At 35.9% G+C, this 20,017-nt stretch overlaps 1 protein-coding gene across 1 annotated transcript in view; it reads right to left on the bottom strand.

Annotated features, from left to right (window-relative positions):
* DOK4 (docking protein 4) overlaps positions 1–20,017 on the bottom strand; it is a 589,260-nt gene that overhangs the window by 18,207 nt on the left and 551,036 nt on the right. Inside the window, exon 7 of the mRNA XM_044081500.1 lies at positions 18,025–18,142. Coding sequence (XP_043937435.1) covers positions 18,025–18,142 — 118 coding nt within the window. The remainder of the gene's footprint in view (positions 1–18,024; positions 18,143–20,017) is intronic.

The following is a 20,017-nucleotide window of genomic DNA, read 5'->3' as shown; positions in this document are numbered from 1 at the left end:
TGTAACTGCTTATTTGTCTTTATCTGTTGTATGCGACAAGTCCTTATTCCTGTATATGCTTTTTTCTATCTATTTCTAGGTGTATATCACTGTGTTTGCCCCTGGCGAACTTAAACAAGTCCCCAATTGCCAGAATATTTCGTGCTTACAAAAGCGGTTAATACTATAGCAGCGAACAGCAGGACAAAAAGTTAACCCAATTCCAAAGGATCCTAACAAGGTCTTGTACTGAAATAATCTGCTCTTCCCAAACTAATGTGTTAAAACAGCCCCTGGGATCACTAGCACTCTGGGATCAGAACGCAGCAGCAATTACACCCTGTCTAACCCATAAATCAAACTCTAGCGTTAAAAATAGTACTGAATATAATTGGAAGTCACTGCAAAAGTATAACATTGAAACTTGTAAGAGGCTGGCGCTAAAAGTTAAAGACTGGTGCTAAACAAATTGAAAATTTACCATTTCTTATTGTTTGCCTCTGGCCACAACATAGTTGGGGTGGAATAAACCCCGCTCCGCTCGCCGCCCTGCCCCCATATCCCACCCGCCCCCAGTATAGCTAAATTTATAGCCAACTAACCACACCCCTACCTCTATTTCATTAGCCAACCACTTCTGACTTTAAAACTCCACCCATCCTCCCTCCAATAGATTCTCAATTCAGAACATTATCGCCCAAAGAAAATGAAGTCTTTTACACCCATCCCAACTAAACTAACGCTAAAAATTGTACCATGTATCTTACTTCTCATTATCAAACTATACCTGCTAACTAGATATGAAGGACAGACACTCTCAGGTTTTTACTACCCCAGAAGCCAAACTAGTACCTTCCCACCCCCTATCTGTCTCCAAAATCATACTATCCATCTGTCTAGTAAAACATACCATCCCACTCACCACAACCCCCTCAAACCCAACCCAAAGTACACCAAATCCAAACACGAACTTAAACTATTATTTAAACTCATAAGACTATTAGACTATCTAAGAAAAAATATAACCATAGATGGGGATATCCATCCAAATCCAGGCCCCACACCCTCTCCAACTACAAACAGCCAACCACTTACCCCACCAAACTCCCTTCAGATATATCACTTAAATATAAGAAGTTTAAATAAAAAGGTCCACGACATGCACGCCCTTATAGCAATGTACCTCCCTGACATAATGTGTCTAACAGAAACCTGGCTAAAACAAGGGACCAAAGATAATGAGGTAATGCCACCAGGCTATAATATATATAGAAATGATTGTCAGTCTAAAAAAGGAGGTGGCGTTGCGGTGCTCTATAAGAACACACTGAATGTCACTACTAACTCGCCTCAACCACCTCAAATCTCAAATGCTGAAATACTGGCACTAAAACTACAAATAAACAAAGACAAAAATATTAATCTAATTGTGACCTATATTCCCCCCAGAGATAACTCTGATACACTTGAGCACATCCTTAGCTGGCTATCGAATAACTATCCTCAAGAAACCATTATCCTAGGAGATGTTAACATAGACTGGACTAAATGCTCCTCAGAAACCAATCCTACCCATATTAACCTACATGGTTTTTACCAATTAATATCTTCCCCTACCCGAATAGGTAATAATAAGCAAAAAGAGAGTATCCTGGACTGGATCCTCATCAACAGTCAACCACACACATATTCAGCAGGGACCCTTCCAAACAACCTTAGTGACCACCTCATCACCTATATTAGGAAAACAAAGGCAATAGACTCCAATCCACCTATGTACAGGTTAGTCAGAAATAAGAAGCATTTTGACCGCAATAAATTCCTGATGGAACTTCAATCATTTAACTGGGCACCCCTTAAGCATCTCCCCTTAGAGGAGGCGGTACTTCTTTTTAACAACACATTCCTAGCTATACTTAAGTCTCATGCCCCTATAAGATCAATTAGAGTAAAAACTAGGATTGCACCCTGGTTAACAAAAAATACCACATCTCTAATTAAACTTAGAAACAAAGCATGGAGCATATGGCGATCAACCAAATCAACTTCGGACCACATAAAATTCCAACAACTAAGAAACGAAACCAAAAAAGCAACATTATCTGACAAGAAAAATTACTATTGCCAACTCCAGAATAAACACCAGAACAACCCTCAAAAATTCTGGACTGGATTAAACAATCTTCTCTACCCAGGTAAATCCTCTACACCTACCCCAAAGCAACTAAGTGACAAAACCCCTGAAGAAGTAGCGAATTCCTTTAACAACTTCTTCACTGACATTATACAATCCCTAGCTAATCAATTACCGTCCACCAACACCATAAACACAGATAACTTCCAACAATCTCAATCCACCTTCAAATTTCAGCCTGTCCCTACTACCTATATAAGATCCTTACTAAGGAAACTAAAACCAACGACTCTCTCTGCAGATCTTCTCCCAGCTGAATACCTACAGATAGCAGCAGATGCCATCGCATTCCCTATCTCGATGCTTATCAATAGAACCATAGCAGAATCTAAAATTCCATCAATATGGAAAATATCCCATGTCATACCTCTCCACAAAGGTGGCCTATTTACAGAACTATCAAACTATAGGCCCATAGCAATACTGTCACCACTGGCCAAAATCATGGAGAAGTGCATACATAAACAACTTCTTTACTATCTTACCCACAACAATTTACTAACCAACTCACAACATGGTTTTAGACCCCACCATAGCACTACCACTGCTCTTCTCTCTTTTACCGATACTATCAATCACAACAGAAATGACAAAAAAAATCTTCAGCACTGTTTCTTGACCTATCAAAGGCCTTTGATATGGTGAACCACCAGCTACTCTATCATACACTAGATAATCTTCAGCTTGATAAACAAGCTCTGGACTGGTTTCTCGGCTATCTCTCTTATAGGAAACAAGCCGTCCTCTGGCAATCAAAGCTCTCTAACCTCTTACCAAATACCATAGGTGTACCCCAAGGATCAATACTGGGGCATCTTCTTTTTACTATCTTCACAAATGACCTGTATAAGGCCATCCCTGAAGCCACCTGCATTCAATATGCAGATGACTCGACATTAGTCTGTGCTGACACATCTCCTGTTAACCTACTATCCAAAACTCAATCTTGCTTTATATCAGTAGAAAATTGGCTGTTAGAACGTAAACTGATCCTGAATCCAAACAAAACAAAATTACTACTATTCCATCCCATAAAAGACCACACCTCTATCCTTTTCTATCTACTCCAAAAATGGGACAATCATCTCCCCAGACCCCTATACCAAACTATTAGGAGTCTCCATAGATAACAAACTCACATTTTATATTCATATCAACCAGACCATTAAGACCATTAACAAAAAACTCGGGTCACTATACCGGATCAAATCCTTTCTAACTCCTATAGCAAAAGTGACCCTGGCCCGCTCACATCTTCTCTCCACCCTCCTGTATGCCTCTCCTATGCTCACTAACCTCAACACATCTGAATTAAACAAACTAGCGCGCTGCTATAATCAGATTGCTAGATTTGCTACAGGAATGCCCTACAGAACACACCACTGTATTAACCTAAGAAACCTAGATTGGATTGAATACCCTAACCTTCTAAAACAGACCCAACTTATAGAAGCATTTAAAATCCTGAACCAACCTGACAAAACTCCAGCTCTGAAAAACTTAATCAAACCCTACAGTAATCTCAGTAGTTTGCGTTCCTCCAACAAACTCCTAGTTCAAACAATCAAAGCCAACAATGTAGGGGGCGACTCACTCTTTACCAATACCTTTGGTAAAATATGGAATTCCCTCCCTCCTAGCCTCTCCTGTATTTCCTCTTTATATTCTTTCAAAAAAAATTACATCACCATCTAAGGTCAAATTGGCTCTGTCAGTGCTCCAATCCTGACTAATCCTTTCTCCATTTTGTACAGATCTTCTCCCTTATGCACCCCCTCTTTATTTACTTTCTCCCATCTCCTCTTAACTAAAGAAGTTAAGTGCCCAGTAGGAGAATTAGTATACTGGAATCTGTGTTAATATTTTGTAAACTCAATATTGTATAATACTTTTATACTTTAATGTATATGTTTTAGTATAATTAACACTTTACTGTATCTCTTCTGTTGCATGAGTGAAATTATGTCTTTTGTTTTTTTCTTTGTATGATCTTTATGTATTAATTACTGTCACTGTGGAGCTTTTCTCCCCGGGCCTCCGCTGAAAATGGACATGTAATCCAGACGGACTATCCCGGTCAACAAATGTAAAATAAAAAAATAAAAAAATAAATAAAATACTAGGCTATCAGCCCTGGGGCCTATATAAGCCCAGCCAAAAAGGTACCCTGGTTTTGCCACCCAAGAAAATGATTTTCCTGTGCCACTGTCGAGCAGAGCCACAGAGGTGATCCCCAGGGTGAATTTCCTATTTCCCATCCAATCAACAAGATTTTTCTTGAAGAGTGCTAATGAGGAGCTTTGTTTGATATAGATAGGTAGTTTATTCCAGAGTATGGGAAGTCTCTGGGACAGGAATCTATCCCTCTGGCATGTTCTGTTTATTGTGGTGACAATGTTTAGGTCCCTAGAGCGTGTAGCTCGGAGAGATTGGGATTTTTTTAAGTGGAGCATGTCCAACAACTCTGGGTATGACATAGCTTTGTATGTTAGGCAGAGATCACCTCTGAGTAGGCGATATGCGATGGAGTAAAGCTGGAGTTTTTTGAGACGGTCTGCGTAGGGCATCTGTTTGAGGCCGGTAATCCTCTTTGTGAAGGATTTCTGTGGCCTTTCCAGTTGTTGTAGATGTCTTGTGAGGTACATACCAAAAGGGGCGTTGTACTCTATAATGGGTCTAATGAGTGATGAGTAGAGGGGAACAATGACCTCTTTTTTTCTGGATGAGAAACCTTTTGTGATGAGGTGTGCCACATAGAAGAATTTCCTGACTACTGTGGTGATGTGATTATCAAAGGAGAGACTACTGTCCACCTGTGTCCCAAGGTCTCTTATCAGATTTTCGGTGTTAAGTATACTACCACCTATGTTGTAGTTCATGGGTACAGAGTTTTTACCAAAGGGGATAACAATGCACTTTTTGGCATTGAGCTTGAGGCCATGGCTTTGACACCGGGCATCTGTCTCAGTGAGGCCCTTTTATAGGATGTCCACATCGTTAGGAGTTTTGATTATGGCTCGTAGTTTGCAGTCATCTGCGAACTTCATTAGCCAAAGACCTTCTTTGTTAGCCTGTACTTCAGAGAAGTAGATACCAAACAGGAGAGGACCCAGGACTGAACCCTGTGGTACTGCACTTGTCACTGGTCTGAAGTCGGATTTGGAGTCTGCTACTTTCACAGTGTGGGTTCTGTCAGTGAGCCAGTTGGCAACCCATCTTGTGACTTAGGGATTTATACCTAGTTTAGTGAGTTTATCTATAATTCCAGAGTGGGGGGTGGTGATGTAAAAAGCCTTGGCGTGATCTAGATAGGCTGTGTGAACCATCTTACCCTAATCGACAGCTTTGGTGACTGCTTCAAAGAAGTCAATTAGGTTTAGGAGACATGATCTGCATTTTACAAACCTGAACTGGGTGGGGTCCAGAGCTTGGAGATTACCAATGTCTTTGTTTATAAGTTCCATGATGATACGTTCCATGGCCTTGCAGACCAGGCTTGTTAGACTAATGGGGCAGTAGTTCCCAGGGTCCGTGGTGGCTCCCCCTTTGTGGAGTGGGATAACCATTGCTGTTTGCCATTCAGTGGGCACAAAGCCTGAGGTGAGGCTATGATTGAACATGGTGCTTAGGTAGGGTGCCTGTTCATTCTGAAGTTCATATAGAACGCAGCCTGGGATTTTGTCAGGTTCCATGGATGCTGTGTTCTTGGCTTTGGAGAGTGTGGTTTTTACCTGTACAGTCGTGATTACAGGAACTTTGCATTCTTCTGGTATAGAGATGGGCCCTTTAGGGGGTGAGTGGGGGTAAAGTTAGCACTGAACCTATCTGCCAGGATGTTGGCGAGATCAGTTGGTTCTGTATAGTTAGTGCCATTGTGCTGTAACTCAGAGCAGATCTGAGTGTTGCCATTGAGATTCTTGACATAGCTATAGAATGCTTTGTGGTTGTCTTTAGGATCAATGGCGATTTTGTTTTCACAACTAGCTTTGGAGGATTTTATGAGGGATCTCAGCTTCTTACTGAGGCTGACCAGGGAGTTCTTCCAGTCATGGGATTTTACTCTTTTTTTCCAACAGTTTCTTTCTTCTGTTCTAGAGTTTGTTTATGGGAGGGGGCCACCAGATTGGCTTCCTTTTTTTGGAGGATAGTATCTTGGTTCTGTTAGGGATAGCACGATCCATGCACTCGTGTAAGTGCTTATAAAGTGCATTTGTGTAGGATTCAGCAGTCATACCTCTATTGTCTGTCTGGATGGGTGTTATGAAGTTTGCCACTTCTATCTTAAGAAGCATGAAGTTGGCTTTGGAGAAATTTTTTACGGTGGTTTTCTTAATGGGGGTGGGGGCAGGATGTGGATGTCTAGGCTGATTAGCTTGTGATCAGATCTGACCAATGAGGAATTGACCTCTGGTGTGGAACACTGGTCGCACATGTTGGTAATGATCAGGTCTAGGATATTGCTGCCCCTGGTGGGGTGTGGATAAATTAATCCAAGGCATTGGAATTTATGAATTCCAGAAAACGTTGAGCAAAAGAGTTGGTACACGAGTTGTTTTCCCAGTTAATGGTGGGGTAGTTGAAATCTCCCATTATTAGGGTGTTGGGTTGTACCCTAATATTCTCCAGTGTATCAAGAAATGAGGAGTGGGAATGCTGGGGCATGGTGGGGGATCTGTAGCAAGTTACAATTTGGATTGTGGTCTTGCCCAAAGTTAGTTGAACTTGGATAATCTCGGATGCATTATGCTGAGAAACTAGCTTGGAGTTGTGTATATCCTTAATGAATATGGACATGCCTCCAACTTTAGTGTTTCAGTCCAGGTTAGGTGGCCGAAAGGTGTGGTATGAATTATAGCCTGGTAATGCAGAGGTGCTCTGTGGAGCCTTGAACCAGGTCTCTGTCACTGCACAGATGTCAATGTTCTCCATTTTAAGGAGTGCCTTGAGTGAATGCATTTTGAGGTTTAGACTTCTAGCACTGAGTAGCATTACCCTCAGATTTTGCTTGCTTGTACCTGTTATGGTGATGAATTTGTCAACTGAACCTTGTCTAAAAAAGTCAGTATAGGGGTGGCAAGAGCCTTAGCCAGTATCCGGAATCCCAAGGGTGACAGGTACAGGCCACCTCTGACAAAGCATCATGGTCTGTCGATCATGTCATCCCAGGCAGATACTGGATCCCCGTAGAATGACATTTTTTTTTCTTTTATTGGTGTCTACTTTCATTAATAATACCTATGTAATTAATAATCACAAAGTTGTTAAATTTATATTAATAAATAAGCAGCTCAGGCTTGATGGAAAAGGTAGTTTGGTAATGACTTCTGTACAAAGTCTTGAAGACATTTTTTTTTTTTTTATATTTCTACCATGACTTACTTAAGTTGTATATCTATTAATGTTAATGGACTGAATAATGGTTGTATGAGGGGGTAGCTTAAATAAATTTCTAAAGATTTTTAATTTCCAGATTATTTTTTACAAGAAACACATTTAATACAAGAAGAAATAGACAGACTTAATACATTTTTTCGTTCCTGTTTTAACTAGTTCCCATTATAATTAGAAAAAGAGGGGTGGCTATATTATGGAGGAATTCTATGCCAATACCTAAAATCCTAAACACATATAATTATGAAAAGGGAATGTTTTGTTCCATGACTCTAGAGATTAAAAGGAAACTATATACTTGTATTACTGTTTATTGGATACTTGGAATAGGAGTAAATGCTGTTAAACATCAGTTGGAAGAAATAATTCAAATTTCAAGAAAAGGCATTATCCTTGCAGGAGATTTTAATTGTATATTACATGATAAGGACACTAATACTAGTAATAAATGAAGGAAACCTCCTTCAGCAAAAGCATTAATGGAATTTATAGGTTTATTTAATATTAGGAATATTAATGAATTTTCAAGTCAGAGTCACTTTTTTAAACATTTCTCACATAGGCATGGAACACAGTCCAGAATACATAGAGTATACATCTCAAATGATATTACTAATAGGTTAGGTAGCGTTAAAGTAGTCTCCTGCCTATTACCAGACCATAATGCAATAACGTTCTTTCTACATCATGTTGAATTTTAATAATAATATCTCCATTAAAAGGATTCCTGCCTATATAACTAATATAAAATAATTCAAGAATTTTTTGAATAAAGATTCAGTCTGTTATTGAAATTAACCACATAGGTAATGCCTCAGAAATATTTGTATAGACTTTTTTGACAGTATATTTATTTGGTAAAATTATGAGATAGTATACTCTAAAGAGGAAGCAATGGGGCAAGGAATTAGTAGATTTAAAAGATAAAATTGTTAAGTTAAAATTTGATAGTTTAAATCGGAAAATAACTTATTGTAAGAGATTAACAGATTGAATAGTAAGTATTTAGAAATTCTACAACATAAAACTATAATGAATTTAGAAAAGATGAAAATAATTAATTATACTATAAATCCAAAATCCATGCATAAATTAGCTACTAAAACAAAAGCAATCATAAAATCTAATCATATTAAAGAGATATACTCTCCTAGTAATAAAAAGTTACTGATATAGAAGACATATGTACTGCATTTAGATCCCACTTCAATAGCCTTAATCAATATAAATCAACAATGGATATGCAGGATGTAATTAAAACATTTACAAAAATTACACTAAAAACAGATTATCAGAAGATCAGATGAAAATTATTGATAAGCCTATTTCAATGCCTGAGCTCAAAACTCAAATTAATAAATTAAAACCTAATAAAGCCCCTGGAAATGATGGTATAATATCTGAACTTTACAAACTTATACCCAAAGATGCTTTAAGTATTTTGCTGGAAGTATTTTCAATAGTTAAAGGTATTGATAAGGTTCCACCTTTTTGGAAATATACTCTTATATCTCCAATATTAAAGGCCGACAAGGATTCAACAAAATGCTCTTCTTATAGGCCAATCTCTTTATTAAATATAGATTATAAAATATTTATGGATGTTTATGCTTATAGAATAAAATCATTTCTTCCTACTTTGGTAAATAATGATCAATCTGGTTTTATATTAAATAGGAACTCTTATGATATTAAAAATTAACATTAATAGAATATGCTAATGACACAAAAAAATAAGTTAACTTGGGTAATTTTTGATATTAATAGCGCATATGACTCAGTCATTTGAGAATATCTATATCAGTGTTGGAGGAATGTAATTTTTCGAATAATTTCTTACAACATATTAAACTTCTTTATGAAAATTCCTTTGCTTACATCAAAATAGGTACATATGCTTCTGAATCAGTCATAATCTCTAAAGGTACTAAGCAGGGTTGCCCTCTGTCACCACTGCTTTTTACTTTCATTATGGGGCCATTTGCGAATTATATAAGATCAAATTTACACATTAAAGGCATACAAATAAACAATAATTTAACCACCAAGATAGAATTGTTTGCAGATGATATCTCATTGACTTTAAATGATTGTAAATCTTCTCTAATTGCTGTATTCAGTGCAATAGAAATATTCCAGAAGAAATCAGGACTTAATTTTATTTAAAATAATTCCAAAATATTACTTATAAATTATAATATTAATCAAATGGATAAGGTTTTTTTCTAAATACTTAGTAGTAGACACAAATATAATTACTCAGGGATACCCTTAACAGATAATATCAAAAGTATAACAGCTCGTAATTATAATAATAATCTAAATTCCATGTAACATATTCTTAATAAATGGAATATATTTTTTCACTATGGAAGACAGTCTTCCTTAGATTAAAATGATTATTCTACTTAAAATTTTATATATAATGCAATATTTATCACTCCCTCCCCCAAAAGGTACTATAAAAGAATATAATTCCTTGTTCTTGAAATTTCTCTGGTTTTCCCAATAAACCTATGCTGGTTTAAATCATCACATTACAGACTGGACATCAGGTGGTATTGGAGGTTCATCATCATCAATTATCAAGACAAAAATTTCTTGATTAAACAATAACTATAATGCCAAATGGAAAGAGATTCAAGGAAACATTTGGTTAAAATCTAATCATTTGATAAAATCATAACATTCTAGAATACTAGCTAATAATTTTCAATGGCTATTAAAATATTATTTCTCAGAAAATAAAAAATAAACCAATTAATTCCTATTATATTAACACAATATTAATCTCCTTTAAAAAAATATTTATAAGAACCCAGAATATAAAGTGTGGTTTTCTCTACTAATTACTATAGCTTACACTCAAAATAATATTAATACTTTCAATCTAACAACAATGATTACATTTAAAGAAAAAAAGTTTGATATATTGGTATCAGTTCCTGGAGAATGTAAAAATACAAACTAGTGACCATATTATAGATAAGCTTGATTTAAACAAAGATATGTGATTAGAAATTCAAAACTGTAGACAATCAGTTGAACTTAAAATTAATTTAATGCAACCAACAGTGAGAAACTCTTTCCCTAAATGTGTTGATTTTTATAACTATTCTGATACACCAGAATATAATAGGGAAAGGATTTCTATCCAAGATATATAAAGTGATTAAAGATTCAAGAAAATACTATAGAGAAAGTTATTGGGATTATTTTACACTTATTAACAATAATTCTCCAAGTGAAGTTGATAAAAAATTAATACTGGCATCATCAAAACAAAATACTTCCTCATTAAAGTGGAGAATATTCTCTTGGAAGTTCACAGAAAGAGTCTTTGTTATACCACATAAAAATGAATTAATGTACATAAAAAGATGTAGTTTGTTGGAGATGTAAATTGAATGTTAAAGCTGATTGGCAATATATGCATTGTGACTGTATAAGGCTTAAGCCATTTTGGTATAATACAAATTATCTTTTACACGCTGTCTTCAATGATAAGTTTATGGTAACCAAATCTCTTATTTTATTAAATGTACCAATTCATATATGTGTTGCAAGAATAAAATACCCTCTTTTATGGAGTATCTAAACAATAGCAAGGAAACCCGTTAGCAAAACCTGGAAAACTTAGCCTACTCCATCTATGAAGGAATTCATAAACATTGCAACTAAAGTATGTCAACTTGAATTTATCACAAGCAAGACAAGAACATCCAGAGTCACCTCTTCATACAATGTTTGGTTGAAATTCAGTGAACTGCTGGAAAAACAATCTTTAATAGTGAAATTATTATAGTCAGAATTTGATTTTGTGTTTTTTTTTTAATTTTTGTGTTACAGGTAGACACCTTTGTAAATAGTTATTTTCGTGTTTTTTAATATTTATTTTGTTGTTGTTCTATTAATCATGCTATTTTTATAATTCTAATGTTATACTTTACTGTTTTGATGGTAAAACATTTTAATAAAAATATTTGAGAAAAAAAGAAGGGGCTGTAATGTGCTCAAAGAATATTCTACAGTTTTAGAATATTCTACAGTTTTGTTTTAAAATTATGTTCCAATTTGTAACCTTTCAAATCTTACATTATATCTTGTGTATTTTAGTTTTTTTTCTATGTGGCTCCCTTTCAGTTGTGCAAGACGTAATAATGTAAGTTCTGACATGTTGAAAAAAGGTGTGATTCAGACAGAATAACAAAAAATTCTGAAACACATTCTTAGACTTTTTAAACAGTTTTACCCTCCCCCCACTACACTTGCTGGTATGGGGAAACTCATTGCCCATATCCCATATATTTATATATCCTAAGTTGCTGCAACTAAGAGTAGATGGAATATCTTGGAAAACTTCAGTCTGGGAATTTGTAAATATTCCCACATTCACACTTGTAATTCTATAGTTCCAAGGATCACAGTCATTGAACTTAAATGTTCAGCTGGCACCTATGAGTAAACATCTGTGGCCACTTTTATATCTGCCTCTAACATGTCCATCCAAGCTTCTAGATTGATAACTGAATGGCCATACCCCTCAAGTGATAAAATCTCTAGCTCACTCCTTGTAAAAGTATTCTTAGATATACATACTATGTCCATTGTGTTCTTGTCCATTGGTTTTGGCATATTCAGTATATATATATATATATATATATATATATATATATATATATATATATATATATATACACACACACACACACACACACACACACACACACACATATATATATATATATATATATATATACTTTTTCAATGGATGCCTATAGTATTGGTAACATTCTGAAACACAACTGGTTCATAATTTCATCCAACCCTCAGTTAAGTAAAATTTTGGGGGGCCAACCAGTTATTGTTTATAGAAGAAATACTAGTTTTAAGGACTTGATGGAGAGGGGCAATCCATTTAATATTAAAGGGTGTAATAGAAAGATGCTAAGGGCATGTCCAAATGTGGTCAATGTAGAATGTGTCAACATATTTTAGTAGGGGAAACTATTAAGTTGAACAATTTTAACATCAGAGTAAAAGAAAAATACAACTGTGACACCAATTGGGGTATTTATGCAGCTTGCTGCCAAAATTGCCCGGCTTTTTACATAGGAAAAACTATTAGGAAAGTAAAAGATCGAATATATAAACATGAGAGGGATATAATCAAGAATAAGGAAACCAATGCCCTTCTCAGACATATTAAAAGTAGTCCCTCCCATTCTTTTAGATATATTGTTATAGAACAATTGAAGAGGGATGTAAGAGGCAGGGTGATAGAAGATCATATTTTAGTTAGAGAATTGTTATGGCAACTTAAGTTAAATGCCCTAGTTTATCCTGGTATTAATAAAACCTGTTCAATTGCCCCAGTACTTAATTTGAAGAGTTTGGATTATTGAATAACTTTTATTATTATTTATTTAATTTTTTATTTGATTGTTATATGATTGCGTATTTTTTAGGTTTATTAATGGTTGATTGACTGATATTTTATATTATAACCATGCATTATTTTAATCTGTTCCAGTGGTGGTTCTGTGTCTTTAAATGTGTTCAATTAGTGATTTTAACTGGCTATTTCAACAAAATTAATTATTGAAATAACGGTTCTAATGAAGTCCCATTGTGGATGAAAGTACTTAACTGTTATGCACTGCTTGTGTTGACGAATAAAGTGCAGTGTGAGTTCACCTTGGTGTGCCTAGGTGGTTCTTAAACTTAGTAAACTTCTCTGAAAAGGTTACAGAGGCTGTAGACAGAGGTTATTCTGTGCACAATGTTTATCACGGCCTGGCAAAGGCTTTTGACACTACCCCCCATGTAGGTACTTGTGAAAAGTTAGACAAACTTCATGTAACCCCCTACATCGTCTGCTGGATTGCAAACAAACAATCCGGCAGATCTCAAGTAATAAAAGTTGCTAGTACAGTCTCTGAATGTAAAATCGTAACTAGTCATTTACTTCAGTGATCAGTTCTGGGCCCTCTCCTGATTGGCATTTATTTTACAGACATCCAACCAAGCCAATGTCCGTGCAGTGTGGTTGACCAAGCTTGCTAATGAATGCAAGTTGGTCACTGTTATATACTCATTCTTTGATAACTAAACTACTCCAAAAAGGGCTGGTATATATATATATATATATATATATATATATATATATATATATATATATATATATATAAATATATATATATACACCTGATGTACTGAAAACGATCTCAAGATACATGCAGAAAAGTGCAGAATAATAATAATGTTTGACAAAAACATGTTTCCACCTCATACATTATAAATAGTACTCTTCTTCAAACAGATAAGGTCATAAGAGGCCTGGGTACTTATGTGGACAACTCTCTCTTTCAATAATCATGTTTCTACCACATTCAGGAAACCCTTCTATCTGCCCCAGTTATTTCCCAAGGGAATATCTTCAGGAACCAAAGAAGTAATCTTACCGCTGTACTCTTCCCTTACAGGTTCACAGGTACTTACTAGGCTATTGATCCATGAGGATCTTTAGAGGCCTAGCCAAACATTCCCATGAAGTTTTTAGCCCTTGTATTTTAAGTAAGAATAACCCAGAGGGAAGCAGAACATTTACATGTTGCCACTATCCATAGGGGATAAGGGTGTTAAACCAGGAGTGAATTTATGGTTAACCATCCATCCATTCATCCAGATTACATCTGAATAGTGTAAGAGAAGTATTTTGCTTTATGCTGCGGGGAAGATGATAACAAAGTAGTATTCTCTTTGATACATATCTATACATCTAACATTCTATTTATATTGCAAAAGAGATTTAGCTCTCTTGAGCTGGTGTTTATGCCACCACTGGACTTGCAAACGTGCGGTAGGTCTGAAAGGATAGTCTGCTGAAGCTCTGCATGTGAGGCAAAGATCACCCCTCAGTAGCTTCTATGGCACTTAGAAAAGGGACAAGCCTTTGAGATGGTCTGCATAACTTTTATGATTTAGGTCCTTGATTTTCTTAGTAAGAAAGCGTTATGGGCATTCACTTTGTGTCAAATGTTTAGACAGGTACATAATGAAGGGGGCATTATACTCAATAATCAGCCTGATGAGTGTGGAATAAACTGGAATGATCACATTCCTGTAGCTGGACACTACAGCCTAGTAATAAGCTGAGCAACAAAAAAAAAAATTCTTACAATAGTGGAGACATGGTGATCAAATGACAATTCATTCTCTACAGAGTTTCCCAGGTCCCTAATTGCTGGATCATTTCTTAGGGGTGCACTGTTAATGTGATAGTTACAACAAACTTCCTTGCTGAAGGATATTATTATACATTTCTTAGCATTCAATTTTAGTCCATGACATTGACAGAAGATATTGGTTTAGGAAAGGCCCTCTTGAAGCATCTTGGTGTCCTCTGAGGAGTTTATGATGGCACCAACTTTACAATCATCTGTAATCTCAGTCACCCATAAACCCTTAACAGTAGCTTTGACCTATGAGAAGTAAATGACAAAGAGGAGTGGCCCAAGGACTGAACCCCTGAGGTATACCAGTAGTGGCAAGTCTTTTGGAGGTGGCAGAGCTGCCCACCCTAATTTCCTGAGTTCTGCTTGTGAGCCAATGTGCTGTCCAAAGAGTTACACATGGATCGACATTTAGCTGAGATAGTTTGTCTACAATACCCAAGGATGGGGTGGTACTGAATACCTTTGCAAGGTCTAGATATGCGGTGTGTATTGATTTTCTCACCCATTGCTTTATAGGTTAAGAAGGAGAATCTGCCTTTAACAAATCGAAACTGACTTGGTTGAGAACCATCATTAAATAAAATGCCTCCTTTGGTAACTACAAATACATGCATATCACACACATGCAAAGGCCCCTGCAATTTTTATCCAAAAATAAATAAAGAAAGACCTTAAATTAATCTAATCATCCAGATAGACTGGCGCAACTTTCCTAATACTCAGTAGTCTAACATCTGTTCCAAAGTGATCTGTGTCTCGCTTTTCGAACTATGAAAGACCTAATCCTATCTGACCTCCTATTTCTTGACAAAACCAGTGGCTCTACAAACGCATGTAGTATGGACCTAAATTTACATTGAAAAATAAACAAGACTTACAGGATGGATAATGTCTTAACTCAGTGTATTCCCAGCCTATGGAATAAGTTACCACTACAGGTCAAGTTTGCCTGCCCTTACGACTAGTTTTGATGATTGGATTGGCAGGCATAAATTTACACATAGGTTATCATGTACAGCCTTGCTTGCTTGAGTTGGAAAGTGGACACTATTAAGTACTCATAAAGGGAGGCAAGAACTTTTAATTGTGTCTACTTAAAGGTGAATATGGAAAGGCCTTTTATGGTCCCTGTGATCGATTGCCTAGTATTGCTCCTATATTTCTATGTTCATAGATGCATAGACTATACTGTAGTATGAACAAGCAAAATAACACACTGTGTTCTGAAAAAGCTCTAGGATATGAAGCAGTCTGACAGAATACATTAAAGTTTCTGAGACAGCAGGTTTTAAGAAGCAGTTATATAGTTGGTAGTTGGGGGGGGGGGGTGGGCAGAAGCAAAGTGCATCTCTAATCTACCAAAAATGTTAAAAGGTGTTAGGCACTTTGACCTGCCGCATAAACAACAAGAAAAATAAAATACAGTAGGGCAAAGTGTCTAAATGGCTTTCTATGCTGCCAGAGGGTTCCTGATGCAGTTCTGTGGTGGCTGCCATCTGTGAAGTAGTGTGAGGCATTAATAACAATGTGTTTATGTAAGAGCATTGATATACTATACAGGATTATGACTGGGTCTAGGATCATGAGCAATTTATTTTGTATTCTAGACATGGATACAGAGAATCTTACTTTGAGTGTGAGCTTTGAGATGTGGATCTTGGCATCTGTGTCAAAAACTCATAATGAAGGGTTATGATCGGTGGCCTGATCATAGTTCTTTGTAGTACATGAAGCTTTTTCTGTTCTGTGTGCTAATGGTAACACAAAAAGTCTAGGAGTGTAAAGTGTCTTACCAGCTTTCACAGCTATTGAAAACAGTTAATGCATTTAATATTGTCAGACAGACAGCATGTAGAAACGAAGTGTCCTTCAGAAGAATTACAGATTTTAAAAGCTGTTAAACACTTTGTTCTGCCATACAACTGTCAACTTCTAATAGCTATTAACACCTGTTTTACCTTCTACTGCTGTTTTGTGCTAGGTGGCTGGTAAGCCCTAGCGTAAGAACTAGTCTCAACAACGTTTAGCTATGCTTAACAAGCTTTTGTTAAACAATCGTGTCTCACATTAGGGCCATGCTTAACAAATTTATCTTTTTCCCAGTTACAGAAAGCAATAATGGCATTCCACCCACTATGAGCTTGTTATAGAAGGTTCTTACACATAAATCTTACTGTGACAAGCTATATTTCTCAGTTTTGCAGAGTAATTAGTGTCCTTCATGTGTTAAAAGTGCCTTACTGTTATCAAAATGTAATAAACTGAATTCACCTCAAAAGTGAAATGCAAGAGGTAGGTACATTTATTATAAAATTGTTCAAAAATAACAGTTATACTTCATACATCCAGTGCTGACTTACTCATAAGTCTCTTCATGGTACATTTATTCTTAACAACCAAAAGCAAAACAAGTTACTTTACCTCACTTAAAATATGTTATATAACTAAGAGCAATTACTATGTTCCAGTCATTGCGTTAAAATTCTTGGCATGATATGAAAGCCCACTTAACAAAAGTTTCAGTCAAATGATATCTGCCAGTACCCTGTAAATGCAAAGTCCACCGAGTAAGATTTAAGTCTTCTTACTAAACTAATTGCTTAACTTCTGTAATGTGTTCTTAAAAATTAGTGATGAAATGGTTTAAATATGAAATACAAGGCAGAAAGTGAATTCCTCCCGACCCATTTCTGCCTTTGGAGTTTGGATTATCATGGTTTGACATTCCTATGTCTTGGAGCCTAAATAACAATGTTCACTATGCTTATAACAGCTCTTTTAGTATCGTTGTATAGGTGGTACCAATAATATTATTTCAACATTTATCTAGTTATATTAAAATTACATGTCTTACCTTTAAAGGACTCACAAATCCAGAGGGTTCATTTTCATGATTTTGATGTGAATATGTAAAAAATCAAGCCTGGTGACAAATCTGATCACTTAAACAGCAAAATCCAGAAAGGCTATGCTATATCTTTATACAGTTAAAAATACAATGCACTACCAAGCTCAGGAATGAACTAAGGATCCTAGAACAGCATACAAACAGTTAACTTTTATGTAAAATACATTTGCAAGAATTAACGCCTTAGAAAGAATTTGCATCTTCAATTTCATTTAACAGATAACTGCTAGAATCATTTCCAAGATGCTGGTTATGGACAGAGGAGACATGTGCATTTTTACACTAGCAGACATTTAAACACATATTTTTCTTACCATTACAGCTGGGTGAACTGCTCTGGTTTCCAGTGATATGATGCCAGAAGGCACTGCGTGGTAGAACTGCTGTGGGGGTACATGGGTATGAATAATGCTCAGAGCCTTTGTTCAGCAGCTGAAACAAACATTGAAATCAGAGCTTAATATGAGGTTATCAGCTAGGAAAAATATATATTTGCTTTTACCCACTGAATTTCAAGCAGCAAGCTCAAGCTTTTTGCAAAGAAAACAACATTTAGTGTATAGACTATTTAGACAAATCACTGACTGACTTTTTGTATCAGTAAAGATAATGGGCAATTTCATGTAGTCTGAGCCATTACAGGATAAATAAACCTTTCAAGTGTAAGTCTTATAACAGATGCATATATGATCCAATTATAAAGAACCCTGTTACATTCAAAACATGTGTAAAGATATTTGCAGACCCTTCATCAAGACATAATGAAAGATATGCGCATTTTCCCTAAAAAAGCAATGTTTTCTACACTGGCTAGTGATCACACAATGATACAGAAAGAACTTTAGAAATGCCCTTAAAGGCATATCCCAGTAGCTTTACTGTATTCAGTGTGACAACAGCAGGTTAAGTTAAAAGCATTAGCAGCTGCCCCTAAGTTGGAGGGCTCCTCAGTAACACATAAGCACTGTTAAAGCTACTTCATCTGTATTCCCACATGTACATTATTAATGATGACTTTACATGATTGATAGCTCTGTTCATCCATCAACTCCTCCTCTCTCCATTACATTTCTATTATATGCTTATCTCTTATATTTTTGAATTTCTTCACTGTTATACAATATAACAGTAAATCAAGCTAGGCAACAATGGCCCACATGACAAACGAAGACCTGTTAAAAAGTGACACCAGAGTGTGTTTGTCTAATGCCTTCCTAAATGATAATAACTCATCATATTCTCCAGTAGTATGTTGAACAGCATTTTAGCTTCCAACTACCCTTTCTGAGAACTGCTTTATGGTCCTGTTTGTATAGCTTGCCTTGTGTACATTCTCTTCAACAAACCCGAAGACATTCACACAAAAAATCATCCTCTGTGGCTCTGTAGACTAACATAAGGGCTCCCTTCTTGCATCTGTATTTTATAGATAGAGAACAGACCAAGGAGTATAAGTTTATCTTCTTTAGGTTAGACACTCAAGTTCTAATATTAGTTTTGTGTACCTCCTCTGTACTCCTTTAAGTTTATGTAAATATTTTTTGAAACAGAGAGACCACAAGAAAGTTCTAATACAACTGCAAAAGATGGTCTTTATTATATTAGAACTTGTCATTTTAATATAATTTTGGATACATCCAGTTAACCTATGGAATTCCTTCACAATGTTAACAATGTGAGATTGGAAATGTACATTTTTAGCAAAAGCTATACCCAAGTATGTTTCAGTGGATTCAGCAACTTTTCTTGACAAAAGAAATATATTTTGTTTTGTTTTGTCTTTTTCTTTTTGCAATCATAGCCCCAGTCTTCAAGTTTTCTAAACATTTTGCAAGATGGCATGATCTTCTGCTATTATTTTACCTATGTTTAAATTCCCACGTTCATAGTTTAACAGATTTATAGAGTTTGTCAGACAGAATCAGTCCATGGACCATAATCACCTTGTCAATACCCACACTCTTAGGGTACATCCTGCCTCCAGGAGGGCAAAAGCAGATTAGGCCTAGAATGAATTTATAAGCTCCAATCCAAACACTGAGGTTTGCCTTAAAGGAAGTTAAAAGTATCATTCTGTTTTGTACATAACCAAAAATTATTTTAGAAATGGGGTAAACAGTAAGTAATACATCTGGTCTTCTAGCATGTTTTACTAGTTGATGGAGAGTCAATCCTTTAAGAGTTTGTGGAGCCAATTGTTTTTTGGAGGTTTAACAAATCAAGGAGGGTTAGGTCCTTAAAGGAAAACTCCACCCTAGAACTAAAAAACAAAATCAATTTTTTTCACTCTGTCTTTGTTTCTTAAAC

This window comes from Protopterus annectens, chromosome 8.part0, assembly GCF_019279795.1.
Source record: "Protopterus annectens isolate FY-2018-M chromosome 8.part0, PAN1.0, whole genome shotgun sequence".
Taxonomy (NCBI): domain Eukaryota; kingdom Metazoa; phylum Chordata; order Ceratodontiformes; family Protopteridae; genus Protopterus; species Protopterus annectens.
This window is presented reverse-complemented; position numbering and strand designations above follow the sequence as displayed.